General features: G+C 49.9%; 1 protein-coding gene across 2 annotated transcripts in view; it reads right to left on the minus strand.

The window, feature by feature from the left end:
* The window catches only part of SH3RF1 (SH3 domain containing ring finger 1), a 160,797-nt gene that overhangs the window by 24,844 nt on the left and 108,618 nt on the right, over positions 1–27,335 (minus strand). For both annotated transcript variants that reach the window (XM_052645071.1, XM_052645072.1), the window contains exons 3-6: positions 21,994–22,269; positions 21,157–21,252; positions 6,460–6,762; positions 5,326–5,436 (exon numbers count right to left, since the gene is read on the minus strand). In XM_052645071.1, coding sequence (XP_052501031.1) covers positions 5,326–5,436; positions 6,460–6,762; positions 21,157–21,252; positions 21,994–22,269 — 786 coding nt within the window. The remainder of the gene's footprint in view (positions 1–5,325; positions 5,437–6,459; positions 6,763–21,156; positions 21,253–21,993; positions 22,270–27,335) is intronic.

A 27,335-nucleotide genomic window follows, 5' to 3' on the forward strand; every position in this document is an offset into this window, starting at 1 on the left:
TACGATGTTGTGTCAGTTTCTTCCCCACAGCAGTGATTCAGCCTTACACAGACACATACCCACTCTCTTCCAGGCTACATTAAGGGTCCATTTGTTTCCCGACAGCCCTTTGTGTGTACACCCCCCCCCCCCTCTCTTTCTGGGGTAGAAAGTGACCACCAGCGTAAGACTCTGGGCATTTCTGGGTCCTCTGAGCAAAGATCATTAAACACCCTCCAATTCCATCCTTCCTAAACATCCGCTTCCAGTGAATCCACTTTCAACTCTGTAAACACTCGGCTTGTGCTGTGAACTCAGTTGCTCGGCCAATAGAGGGATAGTGGCTGGTCGTCCCCTCGGGGCGTGCTGCCACTAATTCCTGCAGCATCAACCCCTTGCACACAGCAGTGTGTGTGCAACTGAGTATCCTGCCTTTTTTAAACGATGAGCTGGAAGTAGAAAAATGGAAGCGCTGATACTAGTGATTAAAAAAGCACAGGCATCAGGATTCAGTAAAGTTAAGAAGATGGGAGGTGAGCTTTGGTCTCATCTGGATACCTAGTAGAATTAAGCCTGTCAGTCGTAGGCACAGCTATGAAAAAAAGAAAAAAAATGAAAGTACTTAAAATGCTAGAAACAGATGCTTGGAAGATGGTGTCTGAAGGGGAGGTGTAATTAAGGATCTGGCAATTAGGAAGATTAATTAATTCTCTCTGGGAATGGACCTCCTCTCACAGCTGCGGATACAGGGCTCCATCTCTGACACATGAGGAGAGGGGTGCACGCGTGCTCCCTGACTCGCAGAAACGATGCACGTGGCCCTCTGCTGTCCACGGAGCTCTCAGCAACATGGCTCTGGCACCCAGGAGTGGAGGCTCGGGGGCAGGCTCTGGTGGTTAGGATCCACGTGGCCGTGGAGCCACACGCCGCCTCGCTGTCCCCATGCTGCCGGTGCCCAGCTCTGCCCACAGGAGGCGCAGATGCTCAACGTGGTCTTTCTTTGGCAATGAGAAAACCTCCTGTGCTTCTGCTGCCCTCAGGACAGTCTGATACAGATCAGGAGACGCTGGTCCCCGAGATGCCGAGCGCTTCTCTGTGGTCACTGTGAAGCTGGTTCTGCTGCTGCCGCTGCTGCTGCTAAGTCGCTTCAGTCATGTCCGACTCTGTGCGACCCCATAGACAGCAGCCCACTAGGCTCCTCTGTCCCTGGGATTCTCCAGGCAAGAATACTAGAGTGGGTTGCCATTGCCTTCTCCAATGCATGAGAGTAAAAAGTGAAAGTGAAGTCACTCAGTCGTGCCCGACTCTTCGCCACCCCATGGACTGCAGCCTACCAGGCTCCTCCATCCATGGGATTTTCCAGGCAAGAGTACTGGAGTGGGTTGCCATTGCCTTCTCCGAAGCTGGTTCAGTTCAGTTCAGTTCAGTCGCTCAGTCATGTCCGACTCTTTGTGACCCCATGAATTGCAGCACGCCAGGCCTCCCTGTCCATCACCAACTCCCGGAGTTCACTCAGATTCACATCCATCGAGTCAGTGATGCCATCCAGCCATCTCATCCTCTGTCGTCCCCTTCTCCTCCTGCCCCTAATCCCTCCCAGCATCAGAGTCTTTTCCAATGAGTCAACTCTTTGCATGAGGTGGCCAAAGTACTGGAGCTTCAGCTTTAGCATCGTTCCTTCCAAAGAAATCCCAGGGCTGATCTCCTTCAGAATGGACTGGTTGGATCTCCTTGCAGTCCAAGGAACACTCTAGAGTCTTCTCCAACACCACAGTTCAAATGCATCAATTCTTCGGCGCTCAGCCTTCTTCACAGTCCAGCTCTCACATCCATACATGACCACTGGAAAAAGCATAGCCTTGACTAGACGGACCTTAGTCAGCAAAGTAATGTCTCTGCTTTTGAATATGCTATCTAGGTTGGTCATAACTTTCCTTCCAAGGAGTAAGCATCTTTTAATTTCATGGCTGCAGTCACCATCTGCAGTGATTTTGGAGCCCCCCAAAATAAAGTCTGACACTGTTTCCACTGTTTCCCCATCTATTTCCCATGAAGTGATGGGACTGGATGCCATGATCTTCATTTTCTGAATGTTTCACATCCTGCCAATTCCAAAGGTGCCACTTCTGCCTCTCCAACTGCCAAGCGTGACATCCCGCCCCTACATCCAGGGCCCTGCCCTGACCCTCTGGAACCTCCACCATGGGCCACAGGGCCCAAGTACATCTTGGCTCTTCTGAGAAGCTGACATCGTTTACTTTGAGGTACACACACACACACACACACACACACGCAGTTTAGTTGTGCTTACACACAGTTAGAATGCAATGTGACTCCAAGTTCGCCACAAGCTGCATGCAGCCTTCGCTGCCCCAGCTACCCTGTGACATCTTGTGACTAAAACCTCCTGGCTGGCCCCGGGGGTCACCCTCCCTTGTTTCACAAGGTCCACTGCTGGTGTGCAGAGGACACAGGAGCAAGATCTGCACCCTCCTCCCCACAGAACCAGGCGGAGGAAAACCTGCCCTGCTGTGAACAGTGGATGTGTGAATTACATGGAATACCAGAGTTGTTTCCAATGTTAGTTATTTAACATTTTAACTATTACATGTGAGACAATTAGGACAACACGCTCACAATTTCATTTTGCGTAAAAGATTAAACAGTTTTACCTTGTGAAACAGTGCTGGAAACACCGCTCGCTTCCCGGTCCAGCCATGGCCTCAGCACCTAAAACCCACACCAGGGAAAGGGCGGCTTCCTTCCCATCACGCCACCTGTTCTTGCTGTGACTGCACCCTAGGTTTTGGGAGGATCTCACACTTTACACAGGACACTCGCCAGGTTGATGGAAGATTCAGAGGGCACCTGTTATGGAGATTTTCCCACTTAAACCTAACACATTAAATCCAGCACTCCTGCTTGCCAACTCTGGGCTCTGAGAGCCAGGCGTCACCTGGGACAACAGGCCGTGGGTCTGCTTATAATTAGTTTTCCATTAAGCGGAAGTGGCAGAGACACATCGTTAATAAATCCTTGTGCTGAACATTCAGGCTCTCTGATAGGATCCTGAGATGAAGTGGCTGGGTGTAAATTAATTTTGTGGGTTCGTGTTCTCTTGTGATCAGTGCTCAGGATGCCCTAGGGTGCACCCAGCTCAGAGTAACTGGCCATTCCCTCATCGTAAAATAATTAGCCCACAAGGGCTGAAACACAGCCAGCTCTACATCTTTTCCACTAATTAATTTTTCTACGGTCAGAAAAATCAGCCATTTTTCCCTTAACAAATCAAGTTAGAATTTTGCCACATGAAAAGGTCATTTGGAAATGAAAATTCCAATAGCGTGTGAATGTACTGGGGTGGGTGGGAAGGAAGGAAGGATGGACAGACAGGGTCTTCTCTGGAGATGAGAGGGCAGGAAGACTGGGAAACTTGATTCTGGGTGAAACACTCAGGGCCAATGGAACCTCAGGGAAACCACCTTTCCGTAAAAGTTACCTGACTCCCCTTTCTCCCCAGAGGAATCAATGCAACTTCTCCCACCCCACACAGTTGTTGTATCAAGGAAGCTGTAATTGTTCCAGAAACATTAACAAAAAACAGCCTGAATGCTAACTGGAACTTACTAACTTCTATTTAAATACAGGAACACGCTTACTTAACTCTACAGAAAGCTTGCAAAGGTACACTAGTCTCTAGTGCACTAGTATCTACTAGCTAGATACTAATCCTGCATTTATTTATAGCCCACCTTATTCCAAAGTCAGCTTTCAACTATTCATAAAATGTATCAAGATATGATAAATAAAAGAAAAATGAGGCAAAAGGAAATGAGGAAAATACGAGTAGATGGAGCCAACAACAAGCTGTGAGGTCCCGGCCTGGGGTGGATGCAAGTCGGGCCTTCGGTCTTCCATCTTCACGACATACACAAAGTCCACAACCTGAACACAAACTAGCCCCTGGGAAGCCTCGCCACCCCTGTGCACAGAACAGAGAGGACGCTAACGACGAGCCAGACCCCAGGCTCCGAGCAAAGCGGCGGGCACGTCACAGCTGCCACCGCGCTGGCAGAGGGTGATGGGAAGCTGCCCCAGTCCCCTCACCAGGCCCCAGGTGGTGCCACCTCTTCAGGGCAGACAGGATGCCTTTCATCTTATAGGAGGGGATACAGAGGCCCAAGGAGGCTGAGTAACCTCTCAGCTGCATCATTCACGCACCACTGGGCTGGTTCCCTGCCCCAGGCCTGACCCCGCCTCTGGCCACAGCTTCCCTGGGCAGCACAGCCAGCAGAGACTCTGTGGGGTGGGCAGAGGGCGGTGGGCGGTGTCCCCCTGGGAGAGGGGCATCAGGACCCCCACTGCTGGCCACAGCATCCCCAGGCAGCACAGCCAGCAGAGATTCTGTGAGCTGGGCGGGGTCCCCCTGGGAGAGGGGCACCAGGACCCCCACTGCTGGCCACAGCTTCCCCCGGGGCATCGCAGCCAGGAGGGATTCTGTGAGGCGGGCGGAGGGTGGGTCCCCCTGGGAGAGGGGAGTCAGTGATCTCCTCTCTCCTCACTCCCCTCACACTGGAAGAAAGAGCCTGAACATGTAACAGGGTCGTGTCCTGGACAAGACAGGCTCCCTCCCCACAGTTCACCTGCAAGCTCAGGAGGCGCAATCTTTAGAGCCTTGCTTTCTGCTTCCCAGGGTCGGGCGCCTTGTCTCTGCGCTTTCAGTTTTCTCCCCTCGGGGTTCCTCTTTGCATCAGCCTCCCAGGACTGCTCTGCTCCTCCTATCCGTTCCCCCGTTAGGGTGTCCCCCCTGTCTGATTGTGTCTGCAGGCTGCGGGGTTGTGGGCAGAATCACTCACTTCTGAGAGCCCCCAGGCACCGCGGCCACACAGGTCAACAGGAGACCAGGGACCCAGAGTGGAATTGAGATCAGAGCCAAAAGTCCCAGCTCTGGGGACCAAGGCACCGCCCAGCCTGGGGAGTCCAGCCTCCTCAGTCCCTGGATAAACCAGCCCGCCTAGAAACCGGACAGAAGCAAAGGGGAATAAGCCTGCAGAGAACCGGGCTGAGCTCTAATGAACACTGAAAGAGCTTCCCAGGGCTCTTTCTGTCGCCTCAGGCCACCCACCTCCACTGCTAAAATAAAGCGCCGCTGTAGGCCTGAGCCTATGCAATTTTTTGCTAAAATTAACAGAGAGAGAGGTGAAAGACAGAGACCTCCGCCACCTCCAGTGTGTGTCAGCAGAGGTGAAAGACAGAGACCTCCGCCACCTCCAGTAAGCGTCAGCAGGGTGGACGGGCCGGGCCAGCAGGCAGGGGTGGGGGAGTGGAGGGGAGGGCTATACTCACTGCCAGGGCGGCTGGGTAAGGGGCCTCCGCCGGGAACGTGAATGAGGGGCCGGTGGTCACGGGGCTGCTGGGGGGTGGGGTCACAATCAAGCCAGTGGTACTTATGTGAACCTGCCAAGGAAACAGCAGTGAATACAAGAAAGACACCTAACGAAACAGACGAGACCAGCTAACCTTGGGAGGCCAAATCACAATGAAACACACAAAACCTGGAGTGTCTGTTCTGGGGCAAGGCAGAGTCCTGTGCAGGTTATTGAGCCCAAACGTGTGGTGGGCGTCATGTACGTCAGATGCCAAGGAGCCCCTTGATAAACACTGGTCTCGACATCTCATGTGTAGGATCCCATGGCCACTGCCTCAAATGGGTGTGGCCTAGACCTGTCTGGCGCACGACGAGCCAGCCCATCAGCACCTCCCCAAGGATCCAGTTCAGGGGGGCTCTCTGGATGCTCACCTGTCCGCTAGCACACTGAATCTATGTACACGCTTAAGGCACATGATGCCGTCTTCAGGATCACATCTCAGGACCTGCACCTTCCCCTGGGGACCCGTAATTAAAATGCAGCTGCCCAGATGTGCCGCGGATTGCAGGCAACTGTTTACAAAACCCTTCAGGGAACGATGCCAAACCAAACTACCTGTGTTCAAAGGTGTCTTTATCCAGAACACTACCTGAGATGAATTCACTAGGAAGAAACTGAGTTATTCAGGTCCCTTGGTGCCTGTGTTGAGCCACGGGATCGATTTCCCTCCTGCTGCACCCCATCGTGACTGCAGACATCTGGAGGAGGGTGGCTCCTGCCCAGATGGGCCATCCTTCTCCCACTATTAAAGGTGGAAGGAAGGTGACTGCCTGCAACCTTGCTCTCCAGCAAACAGTGTCACACCGAAACTGCTGGGCTTTGTGTAACAAGAACTTAATCCTAAACCTAGTTTCCTCAGTCCCAACAATTAGGAAGAAGATGCTCAAGACAGAGACAGGCTCCGAATGAATTCCCAGGGGACCTGAAGGAACTTTCAATTCCCCGGGACAAGGTGCTGCCAAGGTGGGGAAACCAGCACATGGCTGATCTTCACAGGTAAGTCTGTGCTGCTGGAATTCACACCCTCCTGAACCGTTACGGCGGCCCGTACCTGAGAGGGTGCGCTGCAGGAGAGCCCGGCCAGCTCGCCGATGCGCGCCGCGGCTGCGGGGTTGCTGGAGCTGATGAGGACCGGGGGGCTGATCTCCATGGAGTGGCGCTGCTGGGCGGCCTGCGACGCCTTGCTGGCCATGCTCAGCGAGGTGAACGAGTGCCGCTTCTTGGTGTTCTTCTTGCCGTCTGGCTGTTTGGGGGCCGTGCTGCTCGGGGTGGTGGCCAGGGCGCCCTCCCCAGCCACAACACCTGGCCCGGGGGGCTGGTCCCACTCGATCAGCTGCTTGGCTGCCGAGTTAAACTGCAAAGCGACAAGAGAGACGAGGTCACACGACAGGGACTCTCGACACACCCGTGTCTAAAGCCGAGTGTCAGTCCTTCAGAATCTCCGTCTGCGAGTGCAGGCCTTTCCCACGTGCAGCGCCTTGTCTCAACATGGGGACTGCACTGTTCCTACATCACAAACAGATGCTAAACCAAGAACAAGTAATTCCAAACTCACACCAACAAGGTTGAGAACGTATTCCCCCCTCAAGAATCTTCAGAATATCTAATTGCTTTTTTCACTTAATGACAGCTTATTGTATCTAGCTCTGGGTTGTATGCATAAGCATGCCTTCCATGATTGGCTGTCTTTTTTTTTAAATTTATTTTTTGTTGAAGGATAATTGTTTTACAGAATTTTGTTGTTTTCTGTCAAACCTCAACATGAATCAGCCATAGATATGATAATAAAGATTTATTTCAGCCTCCAGAGGAAACGCAGACAACGGTGAGCAGCAGGCTGTGTGGTCAGCCTGTTGACACCGGTCTTGGCTCAGCCGGGCTGCTTCCGGGCAGTGACCGTGGCTGTGAGCATGTGCACACTTCCAAGAGAATTCACTTCCCGCCTCCCTGCCCTGTGCAGGGGCCTCCCAGAAACATCAGTAGAAACTCCTGATTACCATCGTTCCGTCACATGCCCATTACTTTCCTGAGCTTACATTTTGAATTATAACAGGCTAAGACCTGAAACCCAAGTCCTGTTGACTGGTGAACTGGCCTGTTTGAAAAGCTGCCTGAGTGCAAAGCCAGGGCAAAGCTGCCCACGGGGCTGGGAACGCCAGCAAGAGAGGAAAAACACAGGCAGCCTGTGCTCCCTGAGGGCAGAAACAATACTTCCAGAAAGCTTCCATGACAGCCAGCTGCACCCAGACAGTGCAGTAATGGGGAACACTGAGGGCAGTGTGATCTCTTAACCAACATGCAGATGACAAGTAAACTCCTCAGAGGCGAAAGCTGCTCGGTCGTGTCCAACTCTTTGCGAGCCCATGGACTGTAGCCCGCCAGGCTCCCCTGTCCATGGGATTTTCCAAGCAAGAATACGGGAGTGGGTTGCCATTCCCTTCTCCAGGGGAGCTTCCCCAAACCGGGGACTGAACCCTGGTCTCCCGCATTGCAGGCAGACTCTTTACCATCTGAGCCCCCAGGGAAGCCCAGCTGCTCAGAGGGAACCTGGAAAGCCAGAGGAGAGTGGACACTGCCCCGCCCCAGCACTCTGCAGACCCCTCTTTCCGTCCTCCTTCCAGATGTACTATCACATCTTGACAGGCAAAGGCTGCCTCCCACCTACGGTTGAGGATGTCCTTCTAGAAGGATGGGAACCCTGTCAGTGATGCTCAAGGACTCCGTCTTGCTCTGGCAGCAGCAGCTTGGGAGGCGTGGTGTCCGAGCCCTGAAACCCTGGCTCCCTGGGCACTCAGTCAGAACCTAGTCTGACAGTTTTTCTAGCACGAGCTCATCCCTCCTTCAAGGCACGGGTTCTTTCCACGTGGTAACTTTCAAGACTTGTGGGGAGTAGTGCCCGCTAATGCCCAAATGCTGGGGGCGCGGGATGGATCACAGCTTCACTATGCTGGGGATGGGGGCTGGGCTGCTAGGAAAGGGCAGCCGTATTCCAGCACCATCATGGCATGTGGCCAAGAGACCCAGGATTCACGATGTTGCCCTCTACGGCCACACCACCCTGAAAACACCCGATCTCATCAGAATTCATGCTGCTGCCTCCATCCTTCTTACCCCAAACCCATCACCCAGTGAGACGGAAGACCCGCTCTGCAATGCTAGAGCTCAGGGGTCCGGGCACACCTCCTTCCACGGTGAGCCAATCAGACAGGAAAGCAAGGACCCGATGACTTTCCATGGAATGTCATGGAATTCTGTTTCTTCAAGTACACACACACACACACACACACACACACAGGGATTCGTTGTGCTTACACACTGTTGGAACGCAATCTGATTTCAAGTTGGCCACTGGCTGTACGTGGCCTTTGCTGACCTGGCTGCCCTGTGACATCTTAGGAGCTAAAACCTCTCAGCCAGCCCCAGGGGTCAGCGATCTCCCAGAGGAAGTCTGCCTGAACTTCTGTGCAGCTTTCTCTGCACAGCCTTCTCCGGCCACAATCCGTGCTCATGAACACACTCCCCACCCTCAGAACACCTGTTCCGTGCCCTGGAACACCCTCCTCCAGCCCTGTGTGTGGACCAGCTGCCAAGGGTGGACATGAGGGGAAACGCAGCACCCTGGAGTGGACAGCAGGGACGCATGGGATTGGTTGATCTGAAAATCGATAATGTCCCCTTTGGGGAAACTCTGAAACAGAGAAAGAATTAGTTTTACGAGAGGCATAAATAAACATGGGGGAAAATACTGACATATAACAGCAGTAATAACAAGGCAATTTAAGAAATATGAAGATACTTTGTATGTGTGTGGTTGGCCTGTTTCTCAAAGAGAATACCGTCTTTTTAAAAGACAGGACTTCACTTTTTCTAAACGAGAACAAAAAAATCTAATGAGAACAAAGCTGAATAGTCACCGTTTTCCATAAAGCTTTACAGGGGACTTGGTCTCTAGATTCTGAGCATCAGAGCATGGACACAGTAGGTCTGCATAGAGGAACCTTGTCTAATTCATAACCGAGTGTTTGCTCCTCAATGGGATGGGTTTTCAATAAAAGGCAAATACAGACTTTAAATATAGATTATATAAGTAATGTGTTCATTATTTTAAACAGGAAATGGTGTCGATTATCATGAGTGAAAGATGACAGGCCTCGGCCAGCTTCTGCCTGCATCTCCTCCCCTGACCATCCTGGACCTGTTTCCCAGACCTCTCCTGTTTGACAGTTCAGAACACTCCCTTGCATGTACTTTCCATGGAGATGTTGTTAATTAAGCACCTGCCTGGTTAATTTTAACACAAAAGAAACTAAACTCTCTCCACTCACAGCATCTCATGAGAAGCCTTTCCTGTGAGCAGAGGCAGGCTGGTTGTGTGGTACCCACCCATCTCCTTTTGTGCACCCTGCCTGCACAGCCACATCCACAAGGCAAACTCCCAAAAGTGAAGCTGTCAGGTTAAAGTGCAGCCTAAAGCATTTTTGAATGATACTGCCAAGTTGTACTTTCAAAAAAGTGTCCATTCTCATCACCTCTGACAAAAAAGTGAATAAAAAGTCCCTGTTTCGCATACTGTTAGCAGTATCAGGCGTTACTGATGTTTTGTTAAAATTTCTAACAGTTATAGTATTAGGCATTACCATTAAAAAAAAAATCTCTATCCGATGAAGAGGCAATTTATATTTTCTTTTAATTTGTTTTTCTCTATTAATGAGATTAAGTATGTTTTTCTTTCCCTAGGAATTGCTTATTCCCACACTATCCATTTTTCTATTGAGTTGGTATTTTTCTTATACATTTATGAGTTCTCTTTATATAGCATATAAATGTTTCTTTAATATATTGGAATACTATGTATGCATGTATATATATACATATACAAGAGTATATATATCCTCCTTGGAAGAAAAGCTAGGGCAAACCTAGACAGTGTATTAAAAAGCAAAGACACCATCTTGCTGGCAAAGGTCCATCTAGTCAAAGCTATGGTTTTTCCAGTAGGTATGTATGGATGTGAGAGTTGGACCATAAAGAAGGTTGAGCATAAAAGAACTGATGCTTTCAAACTGTGGTGCTGGAGAAGACTATTGAGAGTCCCTTGGACTGCAAGGGGATCCAACCAGTCCATCCTAAAGGAAATCAACCCTGAATATTCACTGAAAGGACTGAGGCTAAAACTGACGCTCCAATCCTTTGGACACCTGATGTGAAGAACTGACTCACTGGAAAAGACTTTGATGCTGGGAAAGATTGAGGGCAAGAGGAGAAGGGGACAACAGAGGATGGGATGGCTGGATGACATCATCGACTCTATGGACATGCATCTGAACAAACTCTGGGAGAGGGTGACGGACAGGGAAGCCTGGTGTGCTGCAGTCCATGGGGTCACAAAGAATCAGACACGACTTAGCAACTGAACAACAATATATATCCACTGAGTTAGAAATGTTGTTCCAATTCAGCTTTTAACTTGATATATATTTGTCATACATAAATATTTCTTGGATGTGCAAATTTATTCATCTTTTCCATTATGGTATCTTAAGCTAACATCATACTTTAAAAATCTTTTTCTACAATTATTTTTTAAAAATAAAATCACTTTTCTCCCAGTGTATTTATGGTTTCTCCCTTTGTCCTTCTGGGTGTCTTAACCATGTGGACATTTAGTTTTGTGTAAAGACAGAGACAGGGACAGAGCGTTCTTCCTTCCATGTGGCCCAGCAATTTACATAACCCCATCTTTTCCTGCCAGCGCTGAAAACCCACCTTCACAAGTGAGGGTCTCAACAGAGACCCTTCTGCTGCACTGCCAGGCCAGTGCCCATCCCCAGGGAAGATGCTGTGTGGTGGGAATTCACGCCTCAGCCCCCTTGAAGCAGAAATGAAAAGTGTCTGCCTCACATTACAGTCCTCTGCAAGGTGCTTTCACACAGCGGCAATGGGGATTTTGTATGTTCATCAGTCTTTCATTGTTTTCTGCAATTTGCGTAACAAGGCTTTTGTTTCTGGATGATCTAAATACAAAAGCAAGCTTTGTCTTTATTCATAAAACAAGGCTCCCCCAGAGCAGAGGAATAACCAGCAGACTGGAAGGGTTACTCAGGAGTGTCTTTAAATGGGGCCGAAAAAGCCTTCCCCAGGTAGCAGCTCCATTTAGATGTCTGTACAGATCTGGTGCAAGAAGAAAAACGCTGGGGTCCCAGAACCATCAGAGGGCGGGGGTGGGGAGGGCGGCCTCTAGACCGGAGCTACCCAGAGAAGCGGAACAGTAGCCACAGGTGTGGTGTGGAATTTTCCAGTAGCCCCATTTTAAAGAATAAAAAGCAGCAGGTAAAATTAATAATGCATTTTATTTCATAAAACTCAGATATCACCACTATGGCACGTAATCAATATGAAAGATTCTGAGATAGGCACATTCTTTTTTTGTACGAGTTTTGCCACCCAGTGTGCTCCAGGCAACTGCCCCACATCCCAGCCGAGACAGGTGCAGCGTGAGTGTGGCCCCCCAGGATGCACGGGGGGCTCAGGGGGCACCTCCTATGGTTCACTGAACACAAGGAACGTGTGGGACAGGAAGGACCTCAATGGTACCTGCCCCACGCAGCGGCGTCAGATGCGTCCTGAGCTGGCACAGCTGGCTGGGGGCACAGCACCCCAGCCCCATGTGCCACAGGGCCAGGAAGGGCACTCTGGGACCCGTCTCACGTCCAGTCAGGAGGGGCAGCCCCAGCCCCTGAGCTCTGAGCGCATGTTAACTGTCCTCCCCTCTGGTGGGCCTGGCTGTCAGAAAATAAATACACTGGAAGCTTCTGGAACATTCTTTTGCAGGTTTCTGATTTTGAGATGTAAGAGATGAAGTGGGGGGAGCACACCATCAAAAGCCAGAAAGGATTTTCGTTCAGGAAGCTGAGGAAAGTACTCTCCAGAAAGCCACACTCTGAGCCTGGAGGTGAAAGGCCCAGGGGGACTCGGGTCTCTGTCTCCACAGCTGAGTAGTCCTGGGGGACATTCAAGTGAGGTTTCTGTTTTCTCAGGAGCAGGATGGGGACCTCTGCCCTGCGTACCCAGGGGCAGGGGAACGCTCATCACCACTGTGGCGCAACACCCAGACGCCCCTGCCCTCATCATGACCTGAGACACAGCCTGCCCGTCACCTGTCCTGTCTTCACGTGCGTCTCCTACTTTTCAGACATCACACACAGCTGGACTTGACGATCTAGAAAGTTTTACATATGTACGATGTACAAATGCCTTTCCTCACCCCTTCAGAGCACACAGAGGCCGAGACCTCAGGCCTACGACTGCTGTCAGACCTGGACGGGACATCCCCTGCCCCTACGTTCTCTGAGCAACTGTCACAAGCTCAGCAAGCTACACACTTAAGCTTCTGTAAAATACCTTGATTTTTCCATCTGAACAACAATTGAAACAAAAGCAGTCTGCAGCAGTCTTAGGAGACTCAAATTCGATCCCTAGGTCGGGAAGATTCCCTGGAGGAGGAAACGGAAATCCACTCCAGTATTCTTGCCTGGAGAATTCCATGGACAGAGGAGCCTGGTGGGCCACAGCCCATAGGGTTAGAAAGAATCAGACACGACCTAAGTAACTTAGCACACACGCACGCACTCTGCAAGCCAAGTGTGGACGCCCTGCAAGTATTGCTAGCTGGGGTCTCTGCAGGGGCAGGAAACTCGGAGAAGACACAGGGCCAGGAAGGTGCCCAAAACCGCAGTTCAGAAGAAGACCCCCCAGCCGCCAAGGAGGCAGGAGACGGGGGCAGTAGCTGTGATGGTAACTCTTACAAGGAAAGGAAGGAGGGAGCATCACGGCAGGAGTCGCCAGCACTGGGAAAACGAATCAAGAGGAGAGCAGAGGGGACACAGTTAGCCAGCAGTTGGGAGGGCGACGACCACAGGGAATTCTGGCAGGAAAGGGAGGCGGAGGGGCTGCCGACAGGGGAATGGCCTGCGGGAGGCGAGAGGCCGCCCCCTCCCAGGACGTGGAGCCTGGCAGTGAACACCTGAAATGGAAAGCAGGCACACAGGCGTGGCCCAGCCCAGGTAAGCAGGTGCACGGGGAGGCCACACCAGGAGGGCCAGAGCCCCAGAGCTGCGCTGGGGTGTGGGACTTCCCTCTTCCTGCCTACCTGCAGAGAAACGATTGTTCACACAGCCATGAGGCAGGGAACCCGCCACATCGCTGTCATCAGGGCCACCAGGGCGGCTGCTCCACACCTCCTGACTCAGTTTCTGAAGCTCATCAACTTCACCACAGGGGCCAGTCCCCAGGGGCTTCACACTTAAGATGAAACAGACCACACACATGTGCAGAACAGGGCACACACGCATCCTGTCTCTCTCAGGACACAGGACAGGCCTCAACTCTTGCTTAATAGAAAGCCTCAGTTACTACCAAATTTAGTATGTACATAACAATGTACTAAGGATTTCAAATGACAAAATTTAAGGCCTTAAAATATGGTGGGTTTGATTAAGGTATGATTTCCCTCTTAAAAAAGGCAACCTCAGTAATCTGACGTTGTTGAATATTTCATCACTTCTGAAAATCAACCTTCTGGGTGTTCAAACTTGAAAAGCTGTCATTATTCTTGATAAAATATCCTCAACACTTCTCAAGTGAAGCTTGAAGATCATAGTGACTCTGTGCCAGCCTTACGAAGACTAGCTCTCAGCACATGAGTTCGGAGGCAACAGCAAGGCAGCGGTCTAGGGCAGACCCAGGCTGTTGGAGAAAGACTACAAATCACCTCTCAGTTACTGGATGGGTGTCCCCAAACAAGACGCTTAACTTATTTTAAAAACGGAAAAATAACTAAACTACAGTGTAGCTCCCAGAATCATTTCACAGTCACAAAAACTGGTGGAGAGTGGCACTCTATTTGTGCAGAGAAAGGCAGAATCAGACATGTACTGTCATTAAAGCACACAGAGCAGGAAGGAAAGAATATTTACCAAGATGACATGTGATGGGCCTAAGAGTTATTTCTCCCCAACTCCTCTGCAACACGATTATACCAGAGAAATAAAATGATTAACAGTATTCTTCACATACGACAAGGCTCCCAGGAAAACACAGAATCCTGCACACACATCACTACCCTCTAGGCACAAGCCAGCCTGTAAGAACGGACAAGCTGCAACCGGGGAAGTCTGATGCAAGGACTTTGTGTTTTGTTTCCACAAAGGAGAATCAGGAAAGAACAGCTTCCTGAGAAAGGACAGTTTCCATCAGGACCCTGAAGAGAGGTGTGTTTCCACAGACACATGGACAAAGAAACATCCCTGATGAGTTGTAAAGACAGAAATTCCAAGGGACCAGCCTAGTGAGGGCCCAGGGGGATGCGGCCAGGCTAAAGAACTGGTGGACTCCGGAGGAAAGCACGGCATACATCAGACACCAGCTGGTCACTCACGTGGCCTCTGCTCCAGGCTCGACAGGACGCGAGCACGTTCATGTTCTATGGAACTGCCTGCTCATGCAGCGAGAAATAAGCAAACATTAACCCATCTTTAGAATCTCAGCTCTCGGAGGGTTTTCCTCACGGAAAACAAAGGGAAACTCTTGAATGGGAAAGAGGCTGCTGCGTAATAGAGCGTAAACTGCCGAGTAAACCCTGGCCTGATTTCCTTTTTCTCTGAGTAGGTCTGGGCAGGTTGCCTCCAGCTGTCCACAGTGAGCAGGGTTTTTCCTGGCGTCCAGAGCCGACCTGCCCTGAGAACTTCAGAGTCCTAGCCCTCACTTTCGTCCCTGTGGTAAAACGAAATGCCACTGTTACACCAAGCTGACAACACTCAGAAGACCTGAGAAGCCTCAGGACAGGGCAGAGCCCACGGGCTGAAGACACTACTCAATGCAGGGCTGGCGGACTAGGCCAGCTCGACTTGCAGATGGATGAACATAAGATGCTGGGCATTCAGTAAGTCTCCCTCATTGAGTCCTAAACCATATCTCTGAATTGCATTTATAAAACTTAATTTACCTCAGAATTGAAGGAGAAAAGCTTCCTGACTTTCCAACAACTTTATAGAAATCACTTCAGAATTGAAGGGGTATTGGGGAAGCCAAGCAATATAGTAAGTCTCTTTACAACTTCTCCCCAATTTTCCTACACTTCTCGTTTTAAAAAAATGATTTCAATGAATTTAACATTTCACTTTTGCATCTGAAAGGAAAAGAATACTCCCTTAAATGTGAATGACAGAATATCCTTTTATATCGTTTGGTCTGCTCTGACTGAGAGAGCAAAGCCAATGGCTCTGACCCTTGGCTCTCATTCTCTAGGGCAAAGACTCTAGGTGAAGGAGTAAAGTGAACCATGCTCTTCGCTCCTCTGAGGGGCACCTTGGCAAATGCCAACTCTGCACCTAAACCTCCATGTGTAACTCCCTGGAACACGGACGATGTTTCCCAAGCCCCTACATCCACAGCTCTCACTCCCCTGAAAGCCGCACCTATGCTCCTAGAGATACACACGTGGTCTTCTCTAATCAGGGCTGATGACACACTTCTGGTCTCTGGCCACAGAAGTATCTCCTAAGATTTGTCTACAGGCTGATTCTGAAAGCTGAAAACAACAAACACCACCTAATCACTATGCCTTCAACATGCATGGTTTGCTGTGTGTCACTGATAACTCCATAAAGTTAATTTAGAAAAATGAGGATCTTTAACAATTAGGCTACCCGACTTCTGCTCAAAGCGGGCCAAAGGAATAGTGCCAAGCTGCTGAAAATTCACCTCACAAACAATCAGGGAGACGACCTGGAGAGGCTGCAGGATCTAACCCACAGGGTGTCAGTACTGTTTCCTTGGTCTGGAGAAGTCTAAACTGGGCATAACCAAGCACTCATCCAGCTCCATTTAAAAACGAACAAACAAAACCAAAGAACTTGCAGAAGTCACTAGAGAGACTCTGTGCTTCGAGGATGGTGGTGTCCGAATGTAACACTAAGATAACCTGGCAAGAAAATGTCAGTCCTCGCTGAAAGAGGTGAAGGTCAGCAACATCCAAGTCCAGCTCATTTCCGGTGTCAGCTCACCAGGTCCTCAGGCTGCCCACTCAACTGGCGTTCGGTGAGGCGACTAGGAGTGGCCCTGTGCACGGGAGCCCAGGTGAGCCAGAGGGAAAGACGCTGGGCCCAGGAGCTCAGGTCCCACCAAGGGGTGCACAGGGCAGAGGGCAACACCCACAGAGGAGACACAGACGGGGGACACTGTGCAGCGCAGAAATGACAAGGGCAGCGGTTATGGCTGCAGTCACCCCGTAGCACACACACATCTCACGGGTGCAGGCAATGCGCAGCACTGCCAGCCCAGCTCACCCTGCGACTCTGCTTCACAGATGAGGACACCGTCACTCCACAACCGCTGGTCCAGCCAGGACTTGGGTCCTGGCCCTCTGGGCTCAGAGTCCAAGTTCTTTCAGGACCATAGCGCCCTCTGTGTGAGGCAGGGCAGCTGCAGAGGAAGAATCACTCTGCAGGAGGCGCCGAGGGCAGGCATGCCTGCAGAAGGGTCACCAGGCCGAGATCTAATTGAGGGATACATCCCGCCCCCCACACACACCACCCCGCCCCTGCCAGCACCAACCACAGAACAAGACTGCAGTCCAACAGGCCATGCCCACTTCACGCCACCTCCACTTTCACATTCCAGCTGTAGCAGAGTTGCTAACTAAATTTTTTGTTGGAAAAACTGAGTGATAGTTTACATGCATGACTAGATTTAATGAAAATGTACAGCTCATAAGCCCACAATACGCAACAATGTCTGAGTATCGTCCAAAATGCCAGATTTAGCACTTACTTCATCCCAACTTTTGGCATGCTAAGAATCATGTCATCTTTGTCCAAATGACCCTGAAATGTGAGTGAGTCAGCTCTGAATTAATGAGGGTGTTAAAACCTTCCGAGCGGTTTTAGAGGAGCCTGGTATTTCTGAACAAAGAAAGTAGCAAGCTAGTGGCTTCTTCTGAAACCACATTCAGTCCTTGACAAACACAGCCTTTTACACATATCTTGATGTGGTTTCTCCAAGAGTCCCCTGGGTTTCCCCAGGGAACGTCTATCTTCCTTCCTTCCGAGTTTCCCACGTCCAGGGAGATCCATCCAAAGAACAGAATCCACAGCCTCAAGGCTCCGATGAGCAAGTCTCCGGGGTGGGCGGGGGGGGGGGGTATGATGCGATCAAGGCAAAGACCCCTCCTCTTCAGAGCCCTGAGGGGCAGAATTCGAGGACATGCACATGGCCTTTCTCTTCCTGCTCACTTCCCACCAGACTCTCCTCTGTTCAAACCCTGAAGATTCTGGTACTTTAATCAGAGATCATTTGTCACCTTTTGTGACACAGGTCAGGAGCAGGATACACAGTCCTGGTGCTGGAGGGGGGTGGGATTGAGACAGGAGATGGAGGGAGGGGTGGAGGGTCACAGGGGAGGGGACAGCACCCCAGCAGTGCCTCTAACGCCCTGGGTTCCCCACTCAGCTCTCTCCTCACCCACTGCTGATGCTGAGCTCCCAACCTGCCGCAGGCCCCTCCCCCGCCCCCCCCACCCCCATCCGGGTCAGAGTTGCTGCCTCAGGCAAGTCCCGGCCGCAGGCATCTCTGCAGACCAGCCGCCCAGCAGGACTTGGGGTTCCAGTCCTGCTGGTGAGGCTGTGACAGCCCGGATGCTGCTCTGGAGACTTGGCCCTGAGCTGACTTCCTCATGGGATGGGACACTGGCGCCCTTAAGGACTGTGCGGCTGTCCTCTGGGTCACGTCTAATCTGAGCTCTGGACTGCAGTGCACGGGACACAGCGGGGTCAGGGCCCCTGAGATGCCTCATCACACGTACCTGCTCGATCCTCAGGAGTAAGTTTGGGGCAGCACCGTGCAAAAGTCAGAGGCACCTAACACGGTGCAGACCTAAATGTGTGTCTGCAAGGTGTAAGAAAATAGTTTACAACTGGGTTTCTGTAACATCGTCTGTTTTTACAGCGGGGACAGTCTCAGCCCTGAAGGGGTTTATGGAGCAAGAGAAAGACATTACTCAGGAAAGAGCCCCACTTTGTGATTCCCAACACTAGCTGGGTTCACTCCATGTGAGGCTGGCCTGTACAGCCACCTGTCCTTTACTTGAATTTTGTAGGTTGCTATTGAAATCTACCCTCCTCCCCTAAAGGCTGAACCCCATGCCAATCTCCAGGTGCCAGGAATGTCCATCCAACGGCCAGACATCAACAACAAGCTCACAGTCCCCACCCTCCCCCCAAGAGAGACGATCTGTTCACTCGTCTCAACTGGCAAAACTGCAGTTCAAATGAGGAAACTACTCTTGTGAAATTAAGAGGCAGGAGAATACAAGTACTTTGAACCTGGGCAGACGTTTATCTTCCCAACCGAAGTCAGAGTAAATAATCCTCATGACTCAAGCAACTCTCAGTGACTCTGGATTTGCTGTGGGTGGATCATTCATGCCCGTCACTCAATTCTATACCCGCCCGGTAACAAAAGCACGGTAGTCCTCTTGCACACCTGCCTGGTGTGGAGGCCAGCACTTGCACGCCAAGTGCTGGCTTGTAGCTCAGCTCACACAGGTGGAGACAGGCTCTCATTACTAAGCTCGTGTACCCACGCTCCCAATAGTAACCATCCAAATACCTGGAAACGCGTGTAACTTTCCATGACCACAGTTAGAATACGTAAACAATGTACAGGAAGGGTTACCTGAGAGCTGAGAATTTCCTCTGTTCTTTACTTCCAAAGAAGGAAAAACAATTGTAATAAACAAGAACATTTGAAGGATATGAACAAAACTCAAGGTGTGTACACAATCTGAATTACCTTTCCACGGTTACATGGTAGTCAAAGTAGTTTATTATGAAAATGGGGGCCATCTCACTGTCTACAGGGAGACTGAACGGCAGCTCTAATGACACAATTTGTCGTTCTTGTTCTCAGGATCATGTCAAAACAAATGCCTCAGGTGAAAAGGCACAAACGTGATGTGGTTTTACTTTGATAGATGCTTAAGATACATGCGTTGACATCTTAAAAACAGAATCGCCTTCAATTTCCCAACAGCCTATGTGCCTCTTACTTTCTGGCCTGTGCACTCATTGGTCATCCTGCGTGAGTGTCCTTTCTGCTGTAAAAAGGCACCTTTTCCATTTTCTTGGTGAAGTGCTACCTACCTAACCACAGAGACATCGCTAAGAACTTGCTTCTTCCCAGAAGCCTTCTGGGATCTCAGCTAACCTTGCAGGGTTGTCTGGGCTGGTGTTTCAGTCTCTGAAACATCTTCAACTTTGTTTTTGGCATTAAATCCTTTTTTAAAAAATTATGTTTATTTTTTAATTGATGGAAAATTGCTTACAATTTTGTGTTGGTTTCTGCCACACAACAACGTAAATCAGTCATAACTATATATAAATACCCCTTTGTTTTTTGTATGAAACTCTTATGACTAAAGGACATGAAACTTTATTATATATGATGTTACAAAGTGAAAGTGAAGTCATTCAGTCATGTCCCACTCTTTGCGACCCCACAGACTGTATCATGCCAGGGTCCTCTCTGTCTATGGGATTCTCCAGGCAAGAATACTGGAGTGGGTTGCCATTTCCTTCTCCAGGGGATCTTCCCGACCCAGGGACTGAACCTGGGTCTCCCGCATTGCAGGCAGACTCTTTACCATCTGAGCCACCAGGGAAGCCCATGATGTTACAAGGCCTACTGTAAATTATAACTTCCTAGTTCATTTTTGGAGAAGGCGATGGCACCCCACTCCAGTACTCCTGCCTGGAAAATCCCATGGACGGAGAAGCCTGGTGGGCTGCAGTCCATGGGGTCGCTAAGAGTCAGACACGACTGAGCGACTTCACTTTCACTTTTCATTTTCATGCATTGGAGAAGGAAATGGCAACTCACTCCAGTGTTCTTGCCTGGAGAATCCCAGGGACGGGGGAGCCCGGTGGGCTGCCATCTATGGGGTTGCACAGAGTTGGACACGACTGAAGAGACTTAGCAGGAGCAGCAGTTCATTTTTAATTTAGTTTGTTTATTCTTTAATACAACATATTACTTAGTACATACTCCTAAAGAGAGACTTTGCTGAATCGGATTGGCTGTATGTTTCTGAATAAAGCTGATTAAAGTGGGGAGGGTGGCTAAGTGGCTGCTGGGATGAAGTGTGGGCAGTTCATCGCTTAATTAATGCTGACTGGAGGCTACGCTGCAAATCAGTGTTTGAGTTCTGAGGTGTGGCACATAAACACAGAGATACACACATCTCCCACCTTAGTCAGGACCTCACCCCAAAACTGCAAATGGAACCCAGAGGCTGCAGGCAGCTCAGGGTCCCCACTCGATAGACACGCCAATGCTCTTAGCAGGCGACAAAGTACAGAGCTCAAACATCTCACAGTCCCCTGGTCCTCAGGAACTGTAGGGCAGGATAGAGGGATTCCATCCCACAATCTAGAGCAGGGGCATTCCTGGGGTTTTCTGCTATGAGGGCATTTTTTTTTCCTTAAGTAGACTAGGTTTTTGTCTTTCTTTGTTCCCTAGTTTTATCCAAGAAAGGGATATGCAACACTGTATCACTTAAGTGTGCAACAGTGAGGCGACGAGTGTGTATACTGAGAAATGATCGTGAGGACTTCTGAATACTCACCCTGCACACTTAAGACTGCTCCGCTAAGCAGGATACTAACACGATTGATGCTTCCACACAGTGACTCACCTCAACATATGAAATTGGGAATATTCCTATTTTGTCTGCCAGCATGCCTTCAGCCCAGTTTTCATCCACTCTGCGGATCACGGTTAGAACGTCATCCTAAAGAGACACCAACAGACGTTACTCCACCTGACCCGAGGAAGCGTGCCACCTAATTTTCTTTTTAACAGGAGACTCAAGTTGTAAGAGCACATGAATTAAGATGCCATGCCGCGTCTTTGGGATGTGACCACAATGAGGTGATGAACTGCAGGGCACCAGACCAGACCAGCAGCCTGTCGGCACCTGCCACCCCACCCACGCCCTGAACTCCCGTTCTAGATGGACTCTCAGGCTCTGCTCACCTTCTCTCCGATAAAACACCAGAAGCCCATTTAAATGTACATCCTACTGTTTTTCTTTACCAAAAACACATAACATTCTGGTCAAAACCCCAGAGCATTTTATCAATTCAGTTGATACAGTCTGGTATGCTTTTCAGCAAAGAAATTTACATATAAAATAAGGAAGTAATGATGCTTCATTTTGTTATTCATAATTCAGGGAATTAAAATCCCCAAGTGGCATGCACCCACCCGAAAACATAGCTTAGAATTACATTTAGGCCTGAAATATGAAAATGATACCATACAGCGCGTCAACCAAAATTATCTTTCATAGAGAACACTCTGTGCACAAAATTACTGTCTTTCTGATCTGAGAAGCCTGCTTCCACATATTTTTAGAAGCACAGAGAGAGAGTTCACGTAAAACTATTGTATTTTTTTGTACAGGCCATAGTTCATGCATGGAGGTACACAGAAGAGCTGGCAAACAGAAGGCAATGTGTTCTAACTTTACCTTTGCAAACGGAAGGCAATCTTTGTCAGCTTCCTTGTCTTTAACTTCAAAGTCATAAAGTGCTTTGCACTGAGGCGGGGGCTGAGGTAACGGTTTGATGATCTGCACGAAGTTGGTGGGGAAGAAGCCGTGGACGCCGCCAACCTCTCCGTGGTACCAGTTCTCATCCACCTGTCGCCGCAGGACAATGATGTCGCCTTTGCTGAACTTTAGGTCCCCGGGCTCCTTGCCTTCGTAGTTGTATAATGCTTTGGCACATGGTAACTGAGGTATTCCCTGAAGGAAAGAGGGGAGTTTTAATGAAAGAACTGTCCCAAAATGTCTGAAAATTCAACTGTTTCACTGTGGTTGTTACTAGGTCCAGATCAAATACACACTTTGTCTTAGGAAGACAATCCCACATAAAAAACTGCATGTGTGTGTGTCACCAAGAGCAAACAAAACCATGTCACACGAGCAAATAACAGCAGACACCCCCGGACCTTGAGAAGGCACTCTATTCCTAAGGCTAACGTAGCCAGGCTTCCACCCTATTCAGGGTTTTTAGGATGTGGAATACCGCTAAGCTGGCTTCCTGGCATAAAATTAAAAAACTCATTAAAAACTTAAATTATGACATTAACTGCACCAAAAAGATGGCTGAGTGCTAAAGGCTGCAAGGAGGTCAATCCTAAAGGAAATCAACCCTGAATATTTGTTGGAAGGACTGATGCTGAAGATGAAGCTCCACACCTTCGGCCACCTGATACGAAGAGCCGACTCAAGAGAAAAGATCCTGATGCTGGGAAGGATTGAAGGCAGGAGGAGAAGGGGACAACAAAGGACGAGACGCTTGGATGGCATCACTAACTCAATGGACATGAGTTTGAGCAAGTTCCAGGAGATGTGAAGGACAGAGAAGCTCGGTGTGCTGCAGACCATGGGGTTGAAAAGAGCTGGACACGACTGAGCAACTGAACAGCAAAGATCGCCCAGTACTTTCAACACAGTGAGTGGCAGGAGTAAACTTCAGGCAACAACCTGGTTATACCCTGGTGCCTGCAACCAGAAACACACTGCCTTGCATGTTGGGTTCGTTCAGTGACCAGGAGCCCTGCAGAAGGCAGCCAGGGGTCGACGGCACTCTACCCCACCAACAGACGTTGGGCCCCTGGCCCTGTCTTGCTCCACTGGGCTGATTCAATTAAATTCCGAGAGACTGCAAAGTCAGTTTGTGTCAGACTTCCCCAAAGAAAACTTCCTGTATTAAATAAAATGAATCTCACCCTGATTTCAAACCCAGCAAAGTTCACTGATTTTTAAAAGGCTGATCCCCACAGAGACTGCCGACAATGAAGGATAAAGAGCAAAGTGATTGAAAAGCAAGCAAGACTGCATTTTCCTTGTGCCCAAACCATCCCGAGAGCTGGGAGCCACAGGGGCCCCTCGGTCACCTCCTGCAAAGGCGGGGGGTTGCAGCCTCGCCTGGCCCCCAGACCTTCGGCCGCCTTCCCAAACTGCTTCCCGGGCAAGGGCCCCCGCATCCGCGGAGTTTACATTTCACTCGGCTACATGTGAAAGGGAGGCTCAGGGGCGAAGCCGGCCAGAGAGAGCCGGAGGCGGCGGCTGGGCATCGCAGGCAATGTGAGCTTTGACAACAGTTCTTAACCCCAAAACACACTTCGGTCAACAGTGACTGCTTTCCTCCTATAAAAACTATGGCATGGGCCTGTTATACTTTTCTAATATTTTTGCTTCTCCATTATACATACAGGTATTTTATAGGACATTAAATCCTCATGAGAGCGGCGCACGGACACTTCTGATTCACTGCTTTCCGGCCCATTTCTGCCCTATCAGGCGTGCTCCAGTACATCTGGCAAAGAGCAGCATGGTGGTCTAGCTGAGGTCCTCACGTGTAAATAAAACCTTCACTGCCAATTGATTTTATAGACTCTAAATGCCAGTGCCCAGATATAGATGCACAACAGCCCCTCTAAATTCAAATTCCTTCATGCATTTCTTACTGCCCCATAAAGTAAAAAAGATTCAATGGCCTACTAAAAAGAACATTTAGAAGATACTCTTGTCATAGGAACAGCAATAAAATGTGTAAAGTTTAATGACTGAGCTGTATCTCAATTGGTATAAACTCTGGCTGATTGCAACTTGACTTCCAGAAACTTCCAGAAAGAACTGAGCCCCCTGTGTGGACGCCCTCCTGCCCCGGTTTCCACCCTCAGCAGGCGGGCCAGTCTGCTGTCACCATCTCCAGTCTCAGGGGCGCCTCGGCTCCGTGCTCCTGTCTGAATGTCTGTGTGCCCCTGTGATGCGGATGCCAAAGCCCACCCCCTCAAAGGCGATGCTGGAGAGCTGGGTGCTCAGGGCACGAGGTGGGGCCCTCAGCAGTGCAATTAGTACCCCAGAAGCCCCACGTCCCTTCTGCCCAGTGAGGGCGCAGCAAGGGGCACAAGCAGTGGACAGGAGGGCCTCCTCCAGACAGCTGGTCCTGGACTTGCCAGATGCTACAGTGTGAGAAATTGTGCTTGTCATTTACAAGCTGCGCCATCTGGGGTGTTTTACGAGGCAGCCTGGACGGACTGACAGTCTTCCACTGGAGCTTACCAAGGGCACCCGGCCCCCACCACGTTCCTACCTGGAGGGTCCCCAGTATGTCCCCGGAGGGACACATCCTGAGGTGACAAGGAGGCCGGCTTTCCCCTTCTTACAGTTTCCTGTCTGTCTGGCATGGAAGCTTCTGTTGTTTGGAATCACCCATAAATAAGACCAAGTTCGGGGTTGGGTGAAGGTCCACAGGACGGTCCGTTTCCACACGTACTAGCCGCATCCGCTTTAGGACTAGACTGAATGCTGCCGCCTGGGGGAGGTCCCCACCCCACCCTCAGGGTAGGAGGAGGGGCTGCTCGTCCTGAGCCCACTGCACACCATCCTCACTTGGCTCCCAGCCTGGTCGCCATGAGACCAGGGTACCTGGGCACAGGGGCTGCAGGCTCCCATCTCTCCTCACGAGCACCCACCTGGGTGCCCGTGATCACAGCCCTGCTGGATGAATAAGCGAGGAATGAACCTCATCGCTGGTGGGCTGAGCACTGAACTGTGATGGCTACGTGGGAAAAACCACATCCACAGGGTCAGCTGCTTCAAAGACAATTCTACGGTGGGTCAGGCTCACCAGTTACGGACACACGGACCATACCCCCCAGGCTTGTGAGTCATGCTCCGTGGGGATGCATGGCTGCACACCCGTGTGGCCTGTCCCCAGCACCTCCTCTGGGCCCAGCACGTGGTGGACACACACAGTGGACACAGGAAGAGCAGAGGGAGGAAGGAGGCTTGTCACTCCGCAGCCCCTGGGGCTGCCGGGGGACCTGGCACCTGTGCACAAGGAGAACCTGGAGAAACGAGAGCCGCCGCTGCTAACTGACGTCCCCCTCAGTGTGTGCTGCAGACAAAGCTGAAAACGTGACACGCTCTGGAAGGGGGCAGCTGAGGGCTTTGCACTGAGTGAACTGTTGGCATCTGAAAAACGCGAAGCCAAGCCTGCAGCAAACCACAGCAAACAAACATCTTTCTTACAGACTCTTCTGGTGGTTATGAGGAAGCAGTCACACAGCTGATATATTGTATTTTTTCTTGGATGGCCTTAAACATGGAGCGCCCAACTGACAAACCATTACAGAAAACAAATCTTACAAATGTTTCAAAGGGAACAGAGCTCTTGAGAATGCAGTCACTGAAATAAAATGAAGGGAACTCATGCCGCTCGTCACCTTGTTAGTTTTCTGTTTCATCACTTTTAATAATTATGATAACATTTTGCAGAGAGCAGCAAAATTTACTGGGAAAATTAGTGACAGTAACTTGATCTGCTGTCTTGAGGATTCATGGCAGAATGAGGGCTATTTCCTGGTAAAGCATCGACTATTTTATTTGGGAAACACCTGGATTCCCGGCAAGAGCCCTGCCCTTACCTGCCTTTCCTCCCACCTGCCCCGAGGCCATGGGCAGACAGGGAAGAAAGGCCCTGCCTGAGGGGCTCTGCAAGGCCCCCGTCCAACCCTCACAGAAAGCCAGGAAGGTGGGTGAGCCAGAAGCACAGGGGCAGGGGCATATGGGAGCAGGTTCCAATACTGAACAGGACAGTCAGGTGAGATCTCTAGTTCGACTGTCTGGGTTAGATTTTTCTTTTTTTGGTCCAGGGTTTTCATTGATGTAGTGGGGAGGGATGCTCATATAATTTAAACATGACATTAAATGCGAAAGACAGTTCACAGTTTCAGAATTAAAACAGCACTGGAGCAGACCCACACACATATGGACAATCAAGTAAACATGTCAAGGCAACTTAACTAGGGAAAAGAAAGTCTTTTCAACAATGGATGTGGAACTCTTAGAAGTCCATAGGAGAAACCCCTACCTCACGCCACATATAAAAATAACTTGAGATGGATCTCAGAATCGAATGCAAAATCTAAACCTGTAAGTTTTCTAGGAAAACACACAGAATAATATCTTAATGATGAGGTAGGTCTCCTTTGCCCCCCCCCCCCATCTTAACTAAACATTAAAATTTACAAGTCGAACTTTATCAAAACTGAAAAATTCTGTTCATCAAACGAGACAATAAAACTATAAAAATTCACGCTACATACAGGAGGGAAGACTTGCAATACCTGTATCTGACAAGGGACTTAAATTCAGAAATATGAAGAACTGCAAGTAAATAACAACCCACCAACCCGGCTGACAACCAGGCAGAAGATCTGAACACACCCTTCAAAAAGGAACCGCAAAGGTACGCAACGTCCCTGGGCATCAGGGAAGTATAAACTAAAACCACAATGAGTTATTGCTTCATACCCACTAGGATGATTAGAACTTAAAAGACTGACAGCAGAAACTGTTAATGAAACAGAGCCAACAACTCACACACGCTGCTGGTGGGCGTTTAAAATGGTGTAACCACTCTGGAAAACTACTCAACAGTTTCTTGTAAGGTTACAAACACAGCTCCTCATGGCCCCACAATTCCAGTGCTGGGTGTTAATCCAAGAAATGAAGGTGTGTCCACATAAAGATCTACACAGGAATGCTCCCTGCAGAACTATTCACAATGCGAACACTGGAAACCCAGGTGGTCCATCTGCCGAAGATGAACTCTGGGCTCCTCAGCTAGTTTAAAACAGAGAAAAGGGCAACTTACGGACGCTTATGGATGGAAAACCAGAATAAACACGTATCAGAATTGTCGTTCAGTCACTCAGTTGTGCCCGACTCCTTGTGACCCCGTGGACTGCAGCACGCCAGGCTCCTCTGTCCTTCACTACCTCCTGGAGCTTGCT

This window comes from Budorcas taxicolor, chromosome 8, assembly GCF_023091745.1.
Source record: "Budorcas taxicolor isolate Tak-1 chromosome 8, Takin1.1, whole genome shotgun sequence".
In the NCBI taxonomy this organism is placed as follows: Eukaryota; Metazoa; Chordata; class Mammalia; order Artiodactyla; family Bovidae; genus Budorcas; species Budorcas taxicolor.